The following is a 19,797-nucleotide window of genomic DNA, read 5'->3' on the forward strand; positions in this document are numbered from 1 at the left end:
GTTATTATATGTATATTTGTCCGAGGACAGAGAAGTAACAATTCAAGAGAACTAATACAATAGCCATATATTAGTATAACAAACAATATTCGATAAAATAATAACACATAATAATTATATAAAAATAAACAATAAATATATTATCATCGATATAGGAAAAGAGATGAAAAGTTGTATAATATGTTTATCTTATGTAGTTGCTTAGGCGAGATGTGAAGGAGAAAAATAGATATACACGTTTCGCGTGTGACACAACTGTGACAGTAGCTTAGTACTCATTTGACGAGGCATTTGAAAGCTTGCCCATGTGAAAGAGAAATGTGTTCTTGGACCATTTCTATAAATGTTTTGTTGATTAGATGCTCAACACATATTTTTTTGTGCTAAGTGTCAAAGAGATGCAAATGAAAATACAAGGTATGATTCTAGCCTTAGTAAATTATTTTTAATACTTTTATGTTTTACTAAGTGCTAGGAACCTTGTCAAATCAAAAGAAATCGGATTGGAGGAGTTTGGCTACGCCCAGCCAAACTCGCACCAGCCTCCGGTACACCTGACTGTCTGATGTGTACCGGACAATGTCCGGTGCCTAAGCTGGCGCCCCGACGAACTGGCCGCCCTCGGGAAAACTCAGCGCGCCACGACTATAATTCACCGGACTGCTGGTGTGCATCGGACTGTCTGGTGAGTCAGCCGCGCCCACGCCAACATTCGGTCTCGCAATTAGTTGGCGACACGTGGACTTCACCAATGGTCGGAAGGTACCACCGAACTGTCCGGTGTGCCATGAGGGTCGTGGCTGTAACGGTCGGTTTCGCTAGAAAAGGAAGGAAATCGCTCACTGTTCACTATCTGATGGTGCACCGCACTGTCCGGTGCTCACACAGACAGAAGGCAACTATGACCTTTCAAATGGAGCTCCAACGGCTACTAGCTATCTTGGGGCTATAAAATGGGACCCCTAGACGCATGGAGCAGTACACCAAGCACACATTGAACATCCTAAGACGCCGAGACTTCGCATACGCACATTTGGTTCATCGTGTTAGAGATTTGAGCACTGTTCTAAGTCGTAACTCCATTGTGCTGCTTTCGTGTGCTCGTTCTTGTCTTGTGTGCGTGTTGCTACTGCAACTCTCGCTCTTGTGTGTGTTGCTATTCCCTCCTTACTCTTGTGTTCATTTGAGATCATCTATGTAAGGCGTGAGAGACTCTAAAGTATGCACATTCCTCACAAAGGGATATACTTGAGATAAAGAGAATCGTGGTATTAAAGTTGATCTTTGGATCACTTGAAAGGGGTTGAGTGCAACCCTCGTCCGTTGGGACGCCACAACGTGGAGTAGGCAAGTGTTCTACTTGGTCGAACCACGAGATAAAAATCGTTGTGCCGCTTGTCTTTATTCTTATGCGATTCTCTCTACTTCTATTCACTTTAATTGCATAATTGCTCTAAGTTTAATACGCATCTTGTAAAGAGCAATTAAGTGAAGAAGTTTACACCGCTTGTACTTCTCTCTCGAACTTGGATTTAGCTTTCACTAATCCAATATTAGTCCAAGTTTGTTTTGTTAAGCTATTTTTACAGGATCACCTATTCACCCCTCTAGGTGCACCATGCTAATGAGTCTAACTTTATTTTTACCTCTATTTTTTTAACTTTGAATCGTTGCCCCTCTTTTGAAATGAAACTTTTGTTTGGCCCTATCTCGTTATAAGCATATAATGGTGTTAACTGTACCATAAAAATGCGTTCATACCCTTGGACCGTTGCGCCTCTTATTATCAATTGTTGCAAATTTGCCCTCACTTTGATATAAAAGGTTAGAGTATAAGTATGACATAAATCCAACCATCAATTTGAAAAATCATTTATTTTAGATTTATCAAATATTTCAAATGAATTTTATTGTTTAATTTAAATTTTAAAATTTTGAATTATTTCAAGAGTAAATTTCAATTTTTCAAAACTTAATTTTTAACTATTCGAAAATTTTAATTCAAAGTAAAATTCCAAATTCTGATTCAAAATTTGAGAATTTATTTTTTGAATTAAATTCAAATTTGAAATTTTGAATTAAACCATGTAGTTAATTCAAAGTATTTGAAATTGAATTATTGAATTTTCAATAATTGATTTACAAATTTATGGTCACATTTATGTCACACAGTCTAAAAGCTTTTGTATTAAAGTTGGGGCAACTTTGCAAACATGTGATACTAAGAAGGGTAATGCTGGTGCAAGGGTATGAACGTCTGTTTATATGCTGAGTTAACACCATTATATACTTATATGCTTATAACAGAATAATAGGGACAAATGAATATTTCGTTTCAAAAAAAAAGAGCAACCATGCAAAGTTTGAAAAAGAGGGATAAAAATAGAGCTAGAGTGGCGAGCAGGTGCAACCATGCAATGCAACTGTCCCTACTCATTTTTGCCTCTCTCGCCGGCAGCGTGTGTGTTAACGTTGTTATTACTCAGAGAGAGAGGGGGTATATACATATACACAGACACGCGACGGTCGGAACATTGAGATGGAAGATTGCAGCGGTGATGGAAGAATATGGCAGACGGCGGGTTCTAAACGACGGCGAGGGCACACAAGCGTAGGCGCTGTTGCGCGACTTAGATGGCGCGCGCGAGATTGGGAAAGCGCGAGAGCGGGAGGGTGGGAGATGGCACAAAATGGTGAGTTGGAGCACCTCGGCAAAGATAGCTAGGGAAAAGAACGAGATACCGAGGGGAAGGAGATAGATAAGCGAGGAAGATGGTGAGACCGTTGGATCCGTTTTTTACGTGGTTTTTCTTTTTTTGTTGAGCCAAGGATGATTAGCGAGTCTGATGGAGGTGCTCTAAGAACTTACAAATAATGAACTGGTGGAAGCTATATGTATATAAATGAACAGCTAGCTAGCATACATATATAACGCATACCACCGGATGAAGAATAACGTGCGTGCCTCATATAAATGTATAGATCGAGCACTGATGAGTTGTTGATGGTTGCTACACTAGCTGTGTGGATCGATCGGAGGCCGACATGGCGTGAGCCCCCAAAAGGCACAAGTGCTAGGTCCTGTATATATATATATATATATGCAAGAAGCAATGTATGGAAAAGATGTGTGCTTTGCATGACACTGAACGAAGAAGAAGAAGTAGAACCGGCCGGGCCGTGCGGCGTACGTGCGCACAATTAGTTCCTATCAGTCTCAGCGGAGAATTACAGCGCGAGGCGTAATTTCATTTCCCGTACCTGCAGCTAGCTAGCCTTGCATTGCTTATTGCCAGCAATGTACGTAATCACCGGCAGCAAAAGAAGCAGTAAATAAGTACGGCTCGATGCTTTTTTGACTAGTTGCCACGTGATTGTGATGTGATGTTATCCTAACTTTTTTCAGTTCATATGACTATTCTTAAGTAAAATATAGCACAGTTAGTCGCGAACCAAACATGGAGACCTATAATCTGCTAGTAGGCTCTGATCCATCCCGTGCTTTTTGGCCACTATATATAGAGAGAGACTAACGCTAGCTAGCTAGCTTGCTTGCTCTCTAACACGCACAGACACAGTCACACAGCGTTGCGCGCCAAGGAGAGAGCTTATTGCAAATTACTCTGTGGACCGAACCGGTCGGTCGGAATAATAAGCAGCAGAGAGAGAGAGATGGGGAAGCTGACGCTGGGGCACCGCGGCGAGGCGTCAGAGCCGGACTTCTTCAGGGGCGTCCTCGGCGAGCTCGTCCTCACCTTCCTCTTCGTCTTCATCGGCGTCGGAGCCGCCATGACCGACGGTACGTACGTATGAGTCAGCTACCGTTATTGCACGCACGCATGCATCGTCCAGCTGGTATATATCCTTTCTATTCCATGCATGGATCCAAATCCACTGGCAGCTGGAGTAGCTCCATCCATGCACATGTCTCCTTAATCATTTTCTCCAAATTCAAAAAAAATGTGAGTTCACGAACACGAAGATGGCGCGGCGGGCCGGCCGGCGTTAGTTCCCCTCCGGCCCCTTCCCTTCCGCCGGACGCGCGCCTTCCTTTTCTTTTCGCGAAACGGCGTGTGGTTCCTCTTAGCTTGCTTGTCCGTCTGTAGCGTTCGATTATTCATCGATCGGTTTCTCAATCAGAGTACAAACTGCATGCACTCGAAACGTGCCGATGTTAAAACGATTATATTTCTAGCAGACAGACAGATACCGAGAGATGGATCTCCAGTAGTAGAATCAAACTATACTAGACGACGTACCTTTAAATTAAAACGACCATATATACTCTCTATTTCGTCTTAGTTATCGATGGATAGTGTAAAATTGAACTATCTAATGACAACTAAAAAGAAATAGAGGAAGTATATTTCTAGCATTTCATAACGAACGTACTTCCAACAGGATGTGGTGAAGATTTCTCTGAAAACGTGACTACCAAAATCTGCTCTTTGTTGCCTGAATTAATGATCATGTCCAAAGCCTGAAGGCCTAATTGCAGCGTATGGAAGGGGTGTTTCTGAAGTCTGCACTAAAGTCTTGTTTGGGAGTAAACAACCGCTAAAAGTGCACTCAAAAATTTTATTGATCTAATTTTAACTGTCTATATCAGTTTTATCCTAAATCTAACATTTCTAATTTTTATTATCAGTTTTAAAAATGTACAAGTTATTAATGACGTAAGGTCTACCTTTTACAACTATTATGACAAATACTTTTATAACACTCTCTCTTTTTTATTTGTCGTGTTTTAGTTAAAAATAAACTACCAAACCACAAATGTTCAAGAACAGACGGAGTATATAAACTATATATTTTGGTTTTTTCTAAAGTTCATAGTCAAAGATCTAAGTATTTGACTTAAGTTAAAACTGTACGGCTACCAAAAACAGAGTACCTGGTATCAATATATATTCTTGTACTAGCTAGAACTTTTCCTATAGGCTTATATTCATTATTTGACCAGGAGTATATATGTTTAATTTTCTCCCCAGCTATCGCTCAATTCTGAGTTCACAAAGTAAAGAGAAAAATAAATCATCACAATAATTTTGACGTAGATAATATTTATGTCGATCCCATCATCACTTATCTAATTCAAAGTGTTGTGGCTGCAAGTTGAGCCAATCACTGTGGCCCTAAATTAAAGCTCGCGGGAGACGATGCCATTTTATCTCTCGTTCTCTCCTTATTAGAATGTCCAAAATGGGATGAAAAGACCGTCTATAAACCACCTAAAATAAAATAGTCTATAAGTACATTATATTTTCATGTGATTTATTTTACTGTTGTACATATAGTTAAGTGTGGTAATAGATCATAATCTAAATATTTCTCTATAGTTCATTTTAACCTTTAATTAATTTTAGTTTTAAATGAATAGAAACAGAGTTTGATCCTAACCGATTTTGATTTTAAATTTTATAGTATAAAATTTAGAGCACTGCACCACTCCTACGTATAGTTGGTAGATGCATCATGCTGGTCCAATCCATACGTGTACATGCATGTGATACAGGAGCGACGACGAAGGGTAGCACCGCTGGAGGCGATCTGACGGCGGTGGCGCTGGGGCAGGCGCTGGTGGTGGCGGTGATCGCGACGGCGGGGTTCCACATCTCCGGCGGCCACGTCAACCCGGCCGTGACGCTGTCGCTGGCCGTCGGCGGGCACGTCACGCTGTTCCGCTCCTCCCTGTACATCGCCGCCCAGATGCTCGGCTCCTCCGCGGCCTGCTTCCTGCTCAGGTGGCTCACGGGCGGGCTAGCCACGCCGGTGCACGCGCTGGCGGAGGGCGTGGGCGCGCTGCAGGGCGTGGTGGCGGAGGCCGTCTTCACCTTCAGCCTGCTCTTCGTCATCTACGCCACCATCCTGGACCCGCGGAAGCTGCTCCCGGGCGCCGGCCCGCTGCTCACTGGCCTCCTCGTCGGGGCCAACTCCGTCGCCGGCGCAGCCCTGTCCGGCGCCTCCATGAACCCGGCCAGGTCCTTCGGGCCCGCCGTCGCCTCGGGCATCTGGACGCACCACTGGGTGTACTGGGTCGGCCCGCTCGCCGGAGGCCCGCTCGCCGTGCTCGTCTACGAGTGCTGCTTCATAGCGGCCGCTCCCACGCACGCCCTTCTGCCCCAGCAGGACCCATGATCAGCGTGTGCATCGTGCGTTGGATCGATCGGAGTGTGATTTGGTTTGAGCTGGCGACGCATTGTGTTTGAGATTGATCGAGGACCGAATACGTGTATGCATGCTGTCTCGGCCGGTCCGGTCTTTCGTGTGTGTGCACAGTAGCACACGCGGTATATAGTGTCCTCCTACGTATGGGCTGTTTTTTCCTCATGTTTTCCTTTGTTTGAGAAGGTTTCTTTTCAAGAACAAAACTGCAGAATTTCTCGTGGGTCTACGTGTATTTTTGCATAAAAAACTAAGCTTGGAAATATGTTTAGCAAACTCTTGGACATTACTCTTAGAAGCGTTTCAATGCTTTTGGAACCACGTTTGCTATAGGACTATAGGAGTCTATCGATTCCATGCTTTTGTTTTTTCTAAAGAAAAAGCCATATCATTCTAATAATGTTGTAGTTTTTTTCCAAAAAAACAAGACTATCTGCAATTTTGCTTATATATCTACTAAATGGCTGAAAGTTCAGTTCTGCAAATTTCAAATTTGAAATTCTAAGACTCAAAATCAAACCCCATTTTGATCCACCTTCTACAGAAACCTTGATGGACCAAACTGGGCCCGATAGGCGAACAGCCTGATGGGCCGCGCAGGCGGCGTCGCAAGTAGCGCTGCACGCTGCTGCATTCTTCCGCCTCACAGGCTCTCAGCCGCCGCTGACGCGATGCCCCCGCCGGCGGCGCCCGCCACTAACCGCGTTGCCCTCTACCTCCGCCGCGCGCGCCTCATCGACTCCCTGCGCGTCCGTCTGCGTTCCTCCTCCCCTTCCTCACCTCCTGCGCTCCCACCCGACGACCCCGTGGTCGCGCTCCACGCCATCCGCGCGGCGCCCACGGCGTCCTGCGCGCTCTCCCTTTTTCGCGCGATCCCCTCCCAACCACCGCCGCCGCTCCCACTCTACCAAGCTCTCGCCGCCCGCCTCTCCTCCCTCGCCGCGCTCTCCGACCTCCGCGCCCACCTCGCTTCTTTCCCGCTGCCTGCTCCGCCGCTCGCGCGGCTCCGCCTCCTCGCCGCCGCGGGGGACCGCGCCTCCGCGCTCGAAGCCTTCGGTTCCCTCCCGGCCACCCCGCGCCGCCCTGCGGAGGCGCACAACGTCGTCATCGAACTCCACGCGCGGGGCGGCGATCATGACGCCGCCGTCGAGGCGTTCCGCCGCATGGTCCGCGAGGGCGCGCTCCCGAATGCACGCACGTACACCGTCGTCATCGCCCACCTCGCCTCCGCGGGGTTTGTGGACCAGGCGCTCGAGGTGTTCCGCATCCTGCCGTCGCTGCGCGTGCGGCGGACCACCCGACAGTACAACGTGCTCGCCGAGGCGCTTGCGTCGGGAGGTAGGTTTGACCAGCTTCGGTGGCTCGTCCGCGAGATGGCGGCTGTGGACGGCGTCATGCCCGGGCCGCAGATGCGCGCTGCCATCGCTGCCCTGCGGGAGGCTGGTCACGTTGATGGCACAAAGGATTTCGTCGAGGAGCTTTCACCCAACGCAAGGATCGGGTACGCCGTGGACGACGTCGAGGGTGAGGGAGACGGCGAGGAGGAGGACGACGACGACGAGGACGAAGGCGAGGTCAAGGACAGAGGCAACGGAGAGAAGCAAACACTGAAGCCATGGCTGGACCCGCGTGAGCTCGCCAGGGCGTTGGACGGCTGGGACTCGCGGGAGGTGGCCGAGCTAGAGGGTGCCGGGCTCGTCTGGACGCCGCGGCTGGTATGCAAGCTCCTGCGAGCATTCAAGAAAGCCGAGACAGCGTGGGAGTTCTTCTGCTGGGTGGCGTGCCGCCCCGGTGGGTTCGCGCACGACCGCCACACCGTGGCGAGGATGATGGCGATCCTCGCCCGCACCGGCCACGTCGAGCTGGTGGAGCGCCTGCTCGCTAAGGTGCGTGCCGACGGCATCCTCCTCCCGCTTGCCACGGTGCGGCTCGTCATCGACTTCTACGGCCTCTCCAAGAAGGCCGACGCGGCGGTCAGGGTGTTCCAGGAGGCTGAGTCAATCTGCGGCCCCATCTCGGGGCCCAACCTTGCGCTGCTCTACTCGTCTCTTCTGCGGACGATGACGAAGTGCCGGAGAGGGCCCGACGCCATGGACCTCCTCGAGGAGATGATGGCGCGAGGCGTGCTCCCGGACCTGCAGACCTTCTCCGGCCTGATGGAGCACCTTGCTGGCGCCGGCGACCTCAAGGGCGTGCACCGGCTGCTCGGTCTGGTCCGGCAGTGCGAGCTGCAGCCCGACGGATACATGTACAGCGTGCTGGTCCGGGCATACTGCAAGCGGGAGCGTGCGGCGCTCGCGCTGAGGGTGTTTGACGAAATGCGCGCCGCAGGGGTCACCCCCGACGCACCCACCAAGGCACTGCTGGTGAAGAGCCTGTGGCGGGAGGGGAAGCTCCGAGAGGCGGCGCTGGTGGAGGAAAGGTGCAATGATGTAGTGGATGGCCTTCCAGATGTGTCACCGGGGCATGTGTGGACGGCCAGCGCCGCGGACTTGAAGAAGGTGCTCGACATTTACTCCGGCTGCCTGGATCAACCTGCTGCTCAGACTTCAACGGGGTGATGCACTGATGTCATTGCCCATTGGCGTTTGATCACAGAACAGAAGTCGGATTCCAGAATGGTAACCTCATCGTGGCAATATTTGGATTGGATTGGTTGCTTGTTGCAATGTGGTTGTAGAAGAATGGAACAAGCATGGCAGAGAGGAGGCCGAGCCTGTGGCAGAAATGAAGAACCGAAGAAGCATTGCCCAAGGGTCATGGCTCGAGTGCCAAAGTGAGGGATTGATGCTACCTTCAGTGCTTCAGTAGAATATGTTCAGCACTTAATTATGGTAAACATGATGATTTTGACTGTTTTGTGCTTCAATTTTGTAACTGGCAGTTGATGGTTGGCATTCAAACTCTATAATGTTCACTACGTGTAGCTGTGTTTTTGACAATCTGTAACATTCTGCTAACATTTGGTTACATTTGGGTGGCTTTGCGTTCTGCTTGTTTGGCTCTGAAATGAGCAGTCCAAGAAGTCCACACAGAGCAGGTAGTTATGGTACTTTCATCGATTTCAGTTAGTAAAAGTTGATACTGTGGTGTTACTCATTTTTTGTTACATGGATAAAACTGAGCATCATCCTTGATCAAACAAATGCGTGGTAGACAAAGGCAGTACTTCAAACAAAAGCGACGGCAACAACAGCGGCCAGAACTGCAGTACTAGGATGACAAAGCAAGAGGTCAATCTTCACATGATCAACAGAGTGGATCACTTGATGTTCTAAACATCAATGATCTGGCTACTCCAAATAATCATCACAATGGATCTGCAGGTTAGTTTCCTATATCTATTTTCTGTGGTTTATTGCTTTACTCTTCTAGCATAATATTTGTAATGCCTGGCTAAGTAGAACAAGTAATATCACTCTTGGCAGAATTTTTTGGTATAATTGTTTTATTATCATGCCAGATGCAGAGGGTGCTATTCCACAAGTGGATTGCACTCTTTCAGATGCTATCTTACTCTCCTTCCCAAACAGGTTGAGGCTGTGCATCCTGGGGATTTTAGACCAATCAGTTTGGTTCACAGTTTTGCTAAACTTCTCACTAAAATTCTGGCCAACAGATTAGCACCTGAGCTACATAAAATGGTCAGCATAAATCAAAGTGTCTTCATCCGAGATCGATGTATTCATGATAACTTTCTTATGGTCAACCAAACTGTCAAGATGCTGCACAAAAAGGGCATCCCTGCTCTCTTCTTGAAATTGGACATTAAAAAGGCATTTGATTCTATGAGCTGGGCCTTTCTACTAGAAATTCTTCGTCATCTGGGTTTTGGACAGATTTGGTGCAACCTGATTCTGAACCTGCTCATGACATCCTCTACCCAAGTTCTTGTGAATGGAGTTCCTGGCCAGCCTATATGTCACAAAAGAGGGTTGAGGCAAGGAAATCCCTTATCCCCTCTTTTGTTCATCCTTGTCATGGACGTTCTTAACAGCCTTTTCATCAAAGCTAATGAGTGTGGGCTATTGCAAGCCCTTGCTGGTAGAAATATCAACCAAAGGGTCTCAATGTTTGCGGATGATGTAGCTGTCTTTATCCTGCCTTACTTCCTTAGAGACTGGGTTCAGAGAGGAACTGCAGCTTTGGTTTTTGGCAGGTGCCAAGAACTTGCGTACTCTTTTTTATCCTGGTTAGAGGAAGGTTTTTATCCTCTTTATTTGTTGTGGTGTTAGAGTAGTGGGTGCGTCTGGTGTGCGTATGTTGTGTAAGTCTGGTGTGTGTTGGAGTGTTTTTTTCTGTTTTGTTTCAAGCTCCAGGCCTTTTCCCCTCTTCTTTTAATATAATGATTCTTTTAATGTCATGATACGCAACTATCCGGCGTATTCGAGAGAAAAAGAGGCGATAAAGATCACTTCTTTGTGCAATATCAACATGAAGGATGCAGGTGAGGCTGCCATTTCTGCATAAACAGTCAAATAAACTAATTAAGAATAAACTACTTTCTTGTGCTATGGTATTTCAATTTTTCAACATAGGCACATTGGCAACAACATATGTTGTGATTTTTAACAGACTAGGTACTCCCTTGGTCCCTCCAGTCTCTTCTACATGTTGAATAGGAATTTGTTGTGGTTTTTAGAGTTTTTTTTAACAAAGTGGCATGAGCTCTGCCTTTCAATTAATAAAAGAGTATATGTACAAGGTAGTTATTAATAATTTTCCCTATCTCTGTATTTGGCATGGTAGCAAAAGGTACTAAAAATGTTGGTGAATTGTTTTTCTTTTTTCGAAAATAGTTCATAGCCTAAGTTTTAAAAGGTTGGCTGGACAATCTACAGGATGCCATCTAATTTGGACTGGAAGTAGTTGTAGATATATGTCTTCCTCTGTTGATTTATCTAAACAAAGAATGAACTTTTAAGGTAATATTACTTTGTGAAGTGTGTAAAGAGCCCTTTCGTTACATTAAGGTTTATCATGAACTTCTATTATGCAGGCTCTCAGCCAAGGTCAGTATATCCACGCTGTTGGTAAGAATGTTCCTGAATTTGATCTGTTTTATGAAATGTCAGTAGTGTGGATTGGCAGATTGTCTTCACCCTTTGGTCATCCAGATGTTGCAGAAGCTGTTGATTATCGTGAGGATCCTCTTGGTTGTAAAGTGTCCCCATCTATAAACTATGGCACCAGGCAGAAAAATTAAGATCTGGAACTCCAAAGCGGTGATGTTTCCTTCACTATTAGAAATCATATGTAATATGTATTGTTCCTACTGATTGAATTAAAGCTCAATTCTATCCAACTATTTGAAAAAAAAGGTCCATCAACTCGCAAGTGTATTATATTTGGGACATTGGCCAACACTTTGACTAGGAATTTCTATAAGAATATGAATCTTCAAAATATGTTGATTATATATATACTATACAATCAGTTTCCATGATAAGCCTATCATGCGCCACGAATCTTTGTAATTCTTTAATGTATTCGTGATCAAAATTTTAAAAGTTTGTCTGGTAGAAATCCTAGTGAAGGGTAGTTCTGGTGCAGTGGTGAGTGCTGTCTTATTGAGTCATCAGGTCGTAGGTTCGAAGCATCTTCTCCGCATTTGCATGGAGGCTTGTCTCGGTTTATCCTTTTCCTAGATCCCACTCATGTGGGAGCCTCAGTCACTGAGTCTGCTTTTTTCGAGATCCTAGTTTTGGTAGCAATTATTGCTTGAAACTAGAGGAGAAAGGATCGGTTGATGTTTGTAGCTGTGGAATTGAATAATTTATTTGTAAACGTCATTTTTGCTTTTATTGGTTTGTAAGTTGCATTGTTGATGTTGATCTAGTTGTTATATATAATTGAAACACATGTCTGACTATGATTTGTAGTTGCTGTAATTTCACATATTTATTTGAAGTGTTATTAAAACTACATTTAAATGTCAAAACGCTAATTAGAGGTTGAAACCGCGTTTTGGCGTTCTAAACTGTAAAGAGCAGTGTTTCATGCGCTTTAGATCATTAGCTACTTTTGAGCCAGTCTGTTAGTTACTTTTGGGTCCAATCCAGCTCATGGGTGAAGTTTAGGTAAGCCATTAACCTCTCTGTTTTAGTTTTTAACTTCATGTTATTATCTAAAATTATGAGATATTGGTATTTTTCTTATATTATTTAAAACTTTGTTTAACGTTTCAAAGTCAAAACTCGTTGTCACTTCCGGATTTAAGGACAAATTCAGACATATTTTATATGTGTGGCAGGATCAAGTTTCACACATATGGTGACTCAGTGTATAGAAAACAATGTCACATTTTTATTATATAATAATTCTAAAAAAAATAGCTAAATAAATACACATGTGTTGAATGTGTGGGGGTCGGTGGAGTGTTTGTATGTGTTCTTGCCTCTTTTTTCCTCTCTCTTATTATAAAGATACACATGTGTGTTTGAGAAAAAAAATTGCAGGTGCACAGAAAACCACTCGAACTGAATAATGATTGGCATTCAAAGTCTGCTTTGGCCCAGCTCTGACTACGATGAACAGTCTAGGAAGACAACACAGAGCTGGTAATTTGGGCCTCCACGTTACGGCGTACTAGCTTCTCATCTCCAACTACGCACCAGGTGGCGATAAGACCTTATCCTGCGCGACCACTTGGCGCCAAGGGTGTCCATCCACGTGGGAGGAGCGGGCTGACCTGGCGCCCCTCCAGCTCATCCTATCTACATATCTGTGCCGCTCTCCCCGGGGCGCCGGGCCCCGGCCAGCCGCTCCTGCCAGTGCCATCACACGTCCCGAGAGCAGCGCCTGAGCGGAGCCCAGGACCCATGGCCGTCACCGCCGTCGCGGCGTCTCTGTCCGTGGCGCAGGGTCTCGGGAAGCCTCTCTGCGCCGGCAGGAACGCGACGTCGCGCCGGGCCGTCGCGCTCGCGCCCCGTCGTTCGGCGACCCGGATGGCCGTCGTCCGGGCGTCGTCCGCGCATCAGAAGCAGCACCCGGCCAAGGAGTGGGCGGCCGCGGCGGCCGTGGCGGCGGCGCTGGTGCTGCCGGAGGTCGCGGAGGCCGCGCCCGGGATCTCGCCGTCGCTCAAGAACTTCCTCCTCAGCATCGTCTCCGGAGGCGTCGTGCTCGTCGCCATCGTCGGCGCCGTCGTCGCTGTCTCTAACTTCGATCCCGTCAAGCGGCGCTGAGCTCAATCAACTACACGTGCACACATGCATGCAGCGTTGTATGTTGCATTGCATGCTGTACGCCGCCTGTACCTATGTACTACTTCCCAATGTAAACAGCGTTTAATCTGTGAATCTTTTGCCGTGTAAATGCGATTTTCACATACATGTTCAGCTTTCGTCCATGTTTCGCCCGAGCCCGATCAAGATCCTCAACGTGCGGTCGGTTTTTGTTCTCACGTAGGAGTATATGAGGTTCTTGGAACTTTGTACTCCTTTTTTTGTGTTACGGACTAGTATGGTTCCTTTTTCTGCTCTGTTTTTTTTTTTGGTTTTCACTGTGAAGGAATTCCTTCCTCGCATGATCTCTTTTCTGATCATTGGTTGATGGATGATGAGGGCACTGAACTTTTCAAGTGGGAAAGGTCATTTTGTCGGTCGGGCACCCACCAAGCAAGAAAAAAAATCCCATTCAAATAACACTTTTGGTCCTTCTGCTTGGTCTTTTGACATGGTCGATGGTTCAGAGAAAAAGGAGGAGCCTGATAAAGTATCGGAGGGTCTACTTGTAACTGTGTATGGATGGGCTGTATGTATTCCTTATTGTTCTTTACGTCGTGCAAAATTATTACGAATCCGTTGCTGATCCTTTTCAAAATTGTTCTTTTTTTACTGAAGAATCATGCGTATCTGCTGCGATAATGATGTGTTTCATATAAGATCGGCTAAGCTGTATGTGGATGCACATCTTCATGGGAGGTCACTGTTTAACAATCCAGAAAAGTTTGATAGGAAAGAAACACAACCTCAGAAGGAACTGTCGTTTGTTACTTAGAACTAGTTTGGAAACTCAAATCCCCTTTATTATTGGAGAGGATTGAGAAGAAAAATTAGTTCATTTTTCTCGAGAGTTTTTAAGTTTCCAAACTAGCCTTTGACTTTGTTTGGATACTCTAATATTCATCTAGATCTGTGTGTATTAAATTAGATTGGAGTTTAAATTAGAGTTTAATTTAAACCTAACTCAATACACGTGGATTTAGGTGAATACTAGAGTATCCTAACAAGGTATTAAAGGAGAAATTTTGAGAATGGAATTCTCTTGACTTCCCGTTTAAAGAGTACCACTGAACTAATTGATCAATCTAACTGCACAGTGAAATTTCAGGGGAAGCAAATGACAATGTAGGGAAGGAACTCATTTCACGTCCACAGAAGGCAGGAGCAAGTACTTACGTGCGTCCAAGGAGTTCCTATGTGCCCATACGATCATTCAAGGGCACCTCGATCTTTTACTGTCTCCATCTGTAAATATTAGTGTTTACTTCACCCTTTATTTTTTTAGTGTTGCTCTTTTTACCATAATCTCGCCTTGTCATATGCATGTGGAAATCTGGATATGTGAATTAACGGTTGTCGGTGATTCTGGGAGGATCACCTGATGTCATACAATGCTAAACTATTAGACTTCTGAATATTGCAAGTTTTAAGTTCGTCAAAAAGTTACATAAATATAGCAATTAGATTCACTGGGCCTTTTATACTCTGAAATTGCAACTCTCACAATGCCAGATCCCTGCTATGGCAACCCTTTTTTAAAAAAGAAAAGAAATGTTGAAGACCAATTCATCTTATATAAATACATAACCGTGTTGACAACCACTGAATTGCTATTGCAAATGCACACAGAACCAGATCAAACTGAAGTGGCTGTGACGAACTTGCTCCTTGAATGCCTGCCATGCTCATGCAGATATCGATCCCAGTCGTCATGTATAACACAAACTCTAAATTAACCTAGGATACTATCAGCAGTCAGATCGAACCTTTCCTAGCTCCTACGCAACGCAGGTGGCTTTCATCTGACAGAACATCTACTTGCTGAAGATCCACTCCAGCCCTCGCTTTGGCGCACCAAGGAGACACCTGTAGTTGCAGTTGAGAGGGGGATGCTCCAGCAACTCCAACAACCTGGCCCATCGCGCAATCGGTTTGCTGTCGCAGCCTCCTCTCCGGTTGCTGATGCCGCCCTGCAAGCAAGAAGCAACCGATGCACACAGCGCACCCCGAGTCCAGATTCAGAGCTCTTCCATGCTCGAACTGACGAATCCAAGATGCTGAAACTGGAGGAGTGGAGGTGGTGGCTTGGCTTACCGTGATGCGGAACGCCGTGACGATAGACACGGTCACGGCAAGGGCGGCGACGACGACGACGACGACGAACCGCGTCGTCGCCGCTGGCGTCGATGCCGTTGCCCAGAAGACAGGCCGCGCCAGCGTTCGACTCCGCTGCAGGCAGGCAGGCAAGAAGCCAGAAAGTCTGAAACCAGTCAGGAACTGGATACACCGATGAAGCGAGTGTTTAAATAACATGTGGGATCGGGTCACCTGGTCCCGGCAGTCCGGCGGCACGGCGGCGCGCGCCGGGGGCTGTTTCTTGCGCCTCCAAATGGAGGTGGCCCGCGGCAGCCGCGCCCACCTGCTCCGCAGGAAGCGGACGACCCTGCTGCCGCGCGGCGGCGGCCCGGGCTGTGTGGTCGCCGCGGGACGACCGCCGCAATTGGATGTGACGGAGAGGAGGAGGCAGCGGCGGAGGCGGAGCAGGAGGGACATGCGCTCCCCGCCGCGGCCCCACCCTGGGAGCAAGTTCTCCGCGGCGGCACGGATCTCCAGCCCGCCACGGTGCCTTAGGCTCAGGGTCACCGACCACGCCGGAGGTCCAGGCGGCAGCGACGCCATGACTGATGAGTGAGGCGCAAAGGGAGGTGGCGGTTCGGCCGCCGCGACTCTGCTTGTCCGCCGCAACGGTAAAGTGGGCCGGATTTTTTTAGCGTTGTTTTTAGAAGAAAAAAAATCACGTTTAGATCGTGGACCATCTAGGGCCTGTTTGTTCTAAACCACTACTCCCTCCGTCCGTCCCATGAGCCAAGTCGTTTTAGCATCGCAAGGCGTTAGAGTAGTAATATGAGAGATTACAAGAATACCCTCTATTAAATGTAAATATTCTTGTGTCACATACGGATGATGTAGCTAGTCATCTCAGCATTTATTAATTTATTATCCATCTGGCGCCAAAAGTAGAAATGTGTACACAGGCACACGCGCCAAACACATTAAAAAAACGAAAAACATTCAATATTTAAAATTGACGTTCGTCTGCCGTTGTTCTGCCACTGCTCCTTTCTCACGCCTATAAAACACACTCTACCTCGAGCATTTAAAGCACTCACCAGCCTATTAAACACAAAACGCAAACATCACATATGTCGATCGATCTTAATCAGCTGCCATTGGATGGAAATGAAGATGATGTACCTGAGGTTGGTGGAGTCTTTCCTTTTGTTCCTCCACATCAAATACTCCATTCTTTTGATCTAAATATCCAAATGGATGAACAACAAGAGAACCTGCATCTAGGTAAACATTCACAAGTTTTTTCAACATGATTTGCACAAAACTAATTTGTGTAACTGATTTGGCAAATGTAGATAATGAACTTAATGTTTTGGAGGACTACCTTAATGATTATGGGGTTTATGCCGATTTTGACACTGTGTTCGATCAAGATGTGTTGTCGAATTCAGAAGACAATGAAGAAGAGCATGAAATTCAGCCCGGTGGACTAGATCTGTCACATACACAAAGGAAACAAGTATATGAAGCACTGCTGGCGAGGAGTAATAATGGAAAACAAAGAAAGAACAACACAATGATAGTTGCAAACCAGTTCTATGTTAGCCATCGTGCAGTCCAACGTAATTTGAATAGAGCAAAGGGATGTTGTCAGCGTGGTGAGCCAGTTGATGTTTCATCAAGGAAACCAAAGCGTTGTGGCAACAAAAAAAAGTCAGTTGATCTATCAACAATTGATGCAATCCCCTTTCATAAGAGGAGTACTATACGAAAACTAGCACGTGAACTTAGTGTAAGCAAAAGTTGGTTACATAGGCAATTCAAAATGGCCTTTTAAGAAGGCACCCAAACTCATTGGAACCTTGTTTGAAGGAGGAAAACAAAAAAGAGAGGCTAAGATGGTGCCTTTCGATGCTAGACCAAAGTACTTTGCCAAACAATCCCAAATTCATTGAAATGGATAATGTTATCCATATCGATGAGAAGTGGTTCAATGCAACAAAAAAGACAAGGAACTTTTACCTGCTACCAGAAGAGGAGGACCCATATAGGACAGTTCAAAACAAAAATTCAATAGATAAATTGATGTTCTTGGGAGCAGTTGGCAAACCAAAAAAGGATGATGAAGGTAACCTAATCTTTAATGGAAAAATAGGCATATGGCCTTTTGTTAGAAAGGTATCACAACACATTCTGATGTTAACTTCATTGTTATTAACTTTAACTAATTGATTATTTGTTTCATGCCATTAGGAACCAGCACAAAGGAGAAGCCGTAATAGGGACAGAGGAACACTAATGACTAAGTGCATCAATGTTGACAGAAACACTATGCGATCATTTCTTATTGCCAAAGTTCTATCAGCTATCAAAGCAAGTTGGCCTAGATCAGAAGCACATAGAACTATATGGATTTAGCAGGAAAATGCAAGGACTCATGTTCGTCATGATGATCTTGAGTTTTGAGAGCACCTAGAGGGGGGGTGAATAGGTGATCCTGTAAAACTTAAACTTATAGCCACAAAACTTTGATTAAGCGTTAGCACAGTTAATGCCAAGTGGCTAGAGAGGAGTCAAAACACAATAACCACAAGAGTTCAATCACAGAGATGACACGGTGGTTATCCCGTGGTTCGGCCAAGTACAAAACTTGCCTACTCCACGTTGTGGCGTCCCAACGGACGAGAGTTGCACTCAACTCCTCTCAAGTGATCCAATGATCAACTTGAATACCACGGTGTTCTTGCTTTTCTTTTCTCAATCCCGTTTGCGAGGAATCTCCACAGCTTGGAGCCTCTCGCCCTTACAAAAGATGTTCACAGAGAATCACGGAGCAAGGGAGGGATTAGCAACTCACACACGACACAAAGATCACAGCGAGTACGCACACACAAGACCCAGACTTAAGCTCAAGAGACTAGCACACTAGAACGGAGCTCAAATCACTAGAATGTCGAACAAGTGCGCAAGATTGATGTGTGAGTGATCAAGAGTGCTCAAGGAATGCTTGGTCTCCTCCTCCATGTGCCTAGGGGTCCCTTTTATAGCCCCAAGGCAGCTAGGAGCCGTTGAGAACAAATCTGGAAGGCCATCCTTGCCTTCTGTCGTCGGGCGCACCGGACAGTCCGGTGCACACCGGACACTGTCCGGTGCCCGATTTCTTTCCTTAAACAGCCCAGTCGACCGTTGCCAACCGTTGCAGATCTGGCGCACCGGACATGTCCGGTGCACACCGGACAGTCCGGTGCCCTCTCCCGACCGTTGGCTCGACCACGTGTCTCGCGCAGATCGCGCGGCCGACCGTTGGCTCGGCCGACCGTTGGCTCACCGGACAGTCCGGTGCACACCAGACAGTCCGGTGAATTATAGCCGTACGCCGTCGGCAATTTCCCGAGAGCGGCCTCTTCGCCCGAGGCAGCCTGGCGCACCGGACACTGTCCGGTGCACCACCGGACAGTCCGGTGCCCCAGACCGAACTGAGTCTTGGCTGTACACAGCCAAGTCCTTTTCACCTCTTTTCTTCTTCTTTCTGTTTCTAACACTTAGACAAGTATATTAGTACACAAAACCAATGTACTAAGGCTTAGAAACATACCTTTACTTGTGATTTGCACTTTGTTCATCCATGGGCATAGGTTCACATTTAAGCACTTGTGTTTGCACTCAATCACCAAAATACTTAGAAATGGCCCAAAGGCACATTTCCCTTTCAATCTCCCCCTTTTTGGTGATTTATGCCAACACAACATAAAACAACTAGAGCAAGTGCAAAATCACTTCAAATGAAATAAATTCGAGTTTTATTCAATTTTGGCATATATGGATCATCCTTTGCCACCACTTGGTTTGTTTTTGCAAACCAAGCCTAAATCTCTATCTCTAAGTCAAACACACATGTTGAAGCACAAAGAGAGTCATTCCAAAAGAGATTGATCAAAGATTTCAAAAACTCCCCCTATTTCCCATAATCAACACTTCTCCCCACAAGAAGCCAACATTTGACAGAAGAGACAATACAAGAGTTTTGAACAAACCAAAAGCTCTATTCTAAAAATTTCTCAAGTGGTAGCTGATCCATTTATTGCTTTGGCCTTTATTTTCTCCCCCTTTGGCATCAAGCACCAAAACGGGATCAATCTTGGCCTTCTAACCCCATTGCCTCACCAAAATCTTCACTTAAGAGCAAATGGCAATAAGAGTTCATGAGATGAACTTGGAATAAGTTACCCTCTCATCGGAGTGCAGTGGAAGTCTTTCATGGTCCAAGTCCACCTTTTGCCTTTCAATTCTCCTTCAAGACTAAATCAAGCAAACTCAAGCATATAGTTAGTCTCAA

General features: G+C 46.1%; 5 protein-coding genes across 7 annotated transcripts; 4 read left to right on the plus strand and 1 right to left on the minus strand.

The window, feature by feature from the left end:
• Positions 1-3,565: 3,565 nt before the first annotated feature.
• Positions 3,566-6,434, plus strand: TIP4-3 (Aquaporin TIP4-3). Its single transcript, NM_001347696.2, has 2 exons — positions 3,566-3,799; positions 5,516-6,434. Exons 1-2 carry the CDS (start codon positions 3,673-3,675, stop codon positions 6,136-6,138), a joined length of 750 nt encoding a protein of 249 aa, NP_001334625.1. The 5' UTR covers positions 3,566-3,672; the 3' UTR covers positions 6,139-6,434.
• A 339-nt stretch (positions 6,435-6,773) lies between these two features.
• LOC100501588 (Pentatricopeptide repeat-containing protein) lies at positions 6,774-13,497 on the plus strand. 2 transcript variants are annotated; one of them, XM_020549976.3, is made up of 3 exons: positions 6,774-8,999; positions 9,183-9,491; positions 9,699-13,497. In XM_020549976.3, exon 1 carries the CDS (start codon positions 6,837-6,839, stop codon positions 8,724-8,726), a length of 1,890 nt encoding a protein of 629 aa, XP_020405565.1. In that variant the 5' UTR covers positions 6,774-6,836; the 3' UTR covers positions 8,727-8,999; positions 9,183-9,491; positions 9,699-13,497. The 2 variants fall into 2 exon arrangements, with proteins under 2 accessions (XP_020405565.1, NP_001183205.1); NM_001196276.2 differs by lacking the exons at positions 9,183-9,491; positions 9,699-13,497 and having other exon boundaries at positions 6,789-9,103.
• LOC100275808 (uncharacterized) lies at positions 9,424-11,479 on the plus strand. The gene has a single exon (NM_001328332.1). The coding sequence runs from the start codon at positions 9,807-9,809 to the stop codon at positions 10,398-10,400; it is 594 nt and encodes a 197-aa protein (NP_001315261.1). The 5' UTR covers positions 9,424-9,806; the 3' UTR covers positions 10,401-11,479.
• Positions 12,926-13,463, plus strand: LOC100281630 (ultraviolet-B-repressible protein). The gene has a single exon (NM_001154549.1). It carries the CDS (start codon positions 12,987-12,989, stop codon positions 13,347-13,349), a length of 363 nt encoding a protein of 120 aa, NP_001148021.1. The 5' UTR covers positions 12,926-12,986; the 3' UTR covers positions 13,350-13,463.
• A 1,343-nt stretch (positions 13,498-14,840) lies between the features above and the next one.
• LOC103649708 (uncharacterized) lies at positions 14,841-16,410 on the minus strand. Of its 2 annotated transcripts, NM_001350871.1 has the most exons (3): positions 15,717-16,125; positions 15,483-15,617; positions 14,952-15,358 (listed from the first exon to the last, which is right to left on the minus strand). In NM_001350871.1, exons 1-3 carry the CDS (start codon positions 16,065-16,067, stop codon positions 15,203-15,205), a joined length of 642 nt encoding a protein of 213 aa, NP_001337800.1. In that variant the 5' UTR covers positions 16,068-16,125; the 3' UTR covers positions 14,952-15,202. The 2 variants fall into 2 exon arrangements, with proteins under 2 accessions (XP_020405689.1, NP_001337800.1); XM_020550100.3 differs by having other exon boundaries at positions 14,841-15,358; positions 15,483-16,410.
• Positions 16,411-19,797: the final 3,387 nt, after the last annotated feature.

Source organism: Zea mays, chromosome 3 (genome assembly GCF_902167145.1).
Source record: "Zea mays cultivar B73 chromosome 3, Zm-B73-REFERENCE-NAM-5.0, whole genome shotgun sequence".
Classification (NCBI taxonomy): Eukaryota; Viridiplantae; Streptophyta; class Magnoliopsida; order Poales; family Poaceae; genus Zea; species Zea mays.

Coding starts and splice junctions, on each gene's coding strand:
- LOC103649708 (XM_020550100.3), bottom strand. CDS start 16,067: ATGGCGTCGCTGCCGCCTGGACCTCCGGCGTGGTCGGTGACCCTGAGC. Junction 15,359..15,482: donor TCACGGCGTTCCGCATCACG/GTAAGCCAAGCC, acceptor TCTTGCTTGCAG/GGCGGCATCAGCAACCGGAG.
- LOC100281630 (NM_001154549.1), top strand. CDS start 12,987: ATGGCCGTCACCGCCGTCGCGGCGTCTCTGTCCGTGGCGCAGGGTCTC.
- LOC100275808 (NM_001328332.1), top strand. CDS start 9,807: ATGGTCAGCATAAATCAAAGTGTCTTCATCCGAGATCGATGTATTCAT.
- LOC100501588 (XM_020549976.3), top strand. CDS start 6,837: ATGCCCCCGCCGGCGGCGCCCGCCACTAACCGCGTTGCCCTCTACCTC.
- TIP4-3 (NM_001347696.2), top strand. CDS start 3,673: ATGGGGAAGCTGACGCTGGGGCACCGCGGCGAGGCGTCAGAGCCGGAC. Junction 3,800..5,515: donor CGGAGCCGCCATGACCGACG/GTACGTACGTAT, acceptor CATGTGATACAG/GAGCGACGACGAAGGGTAGC.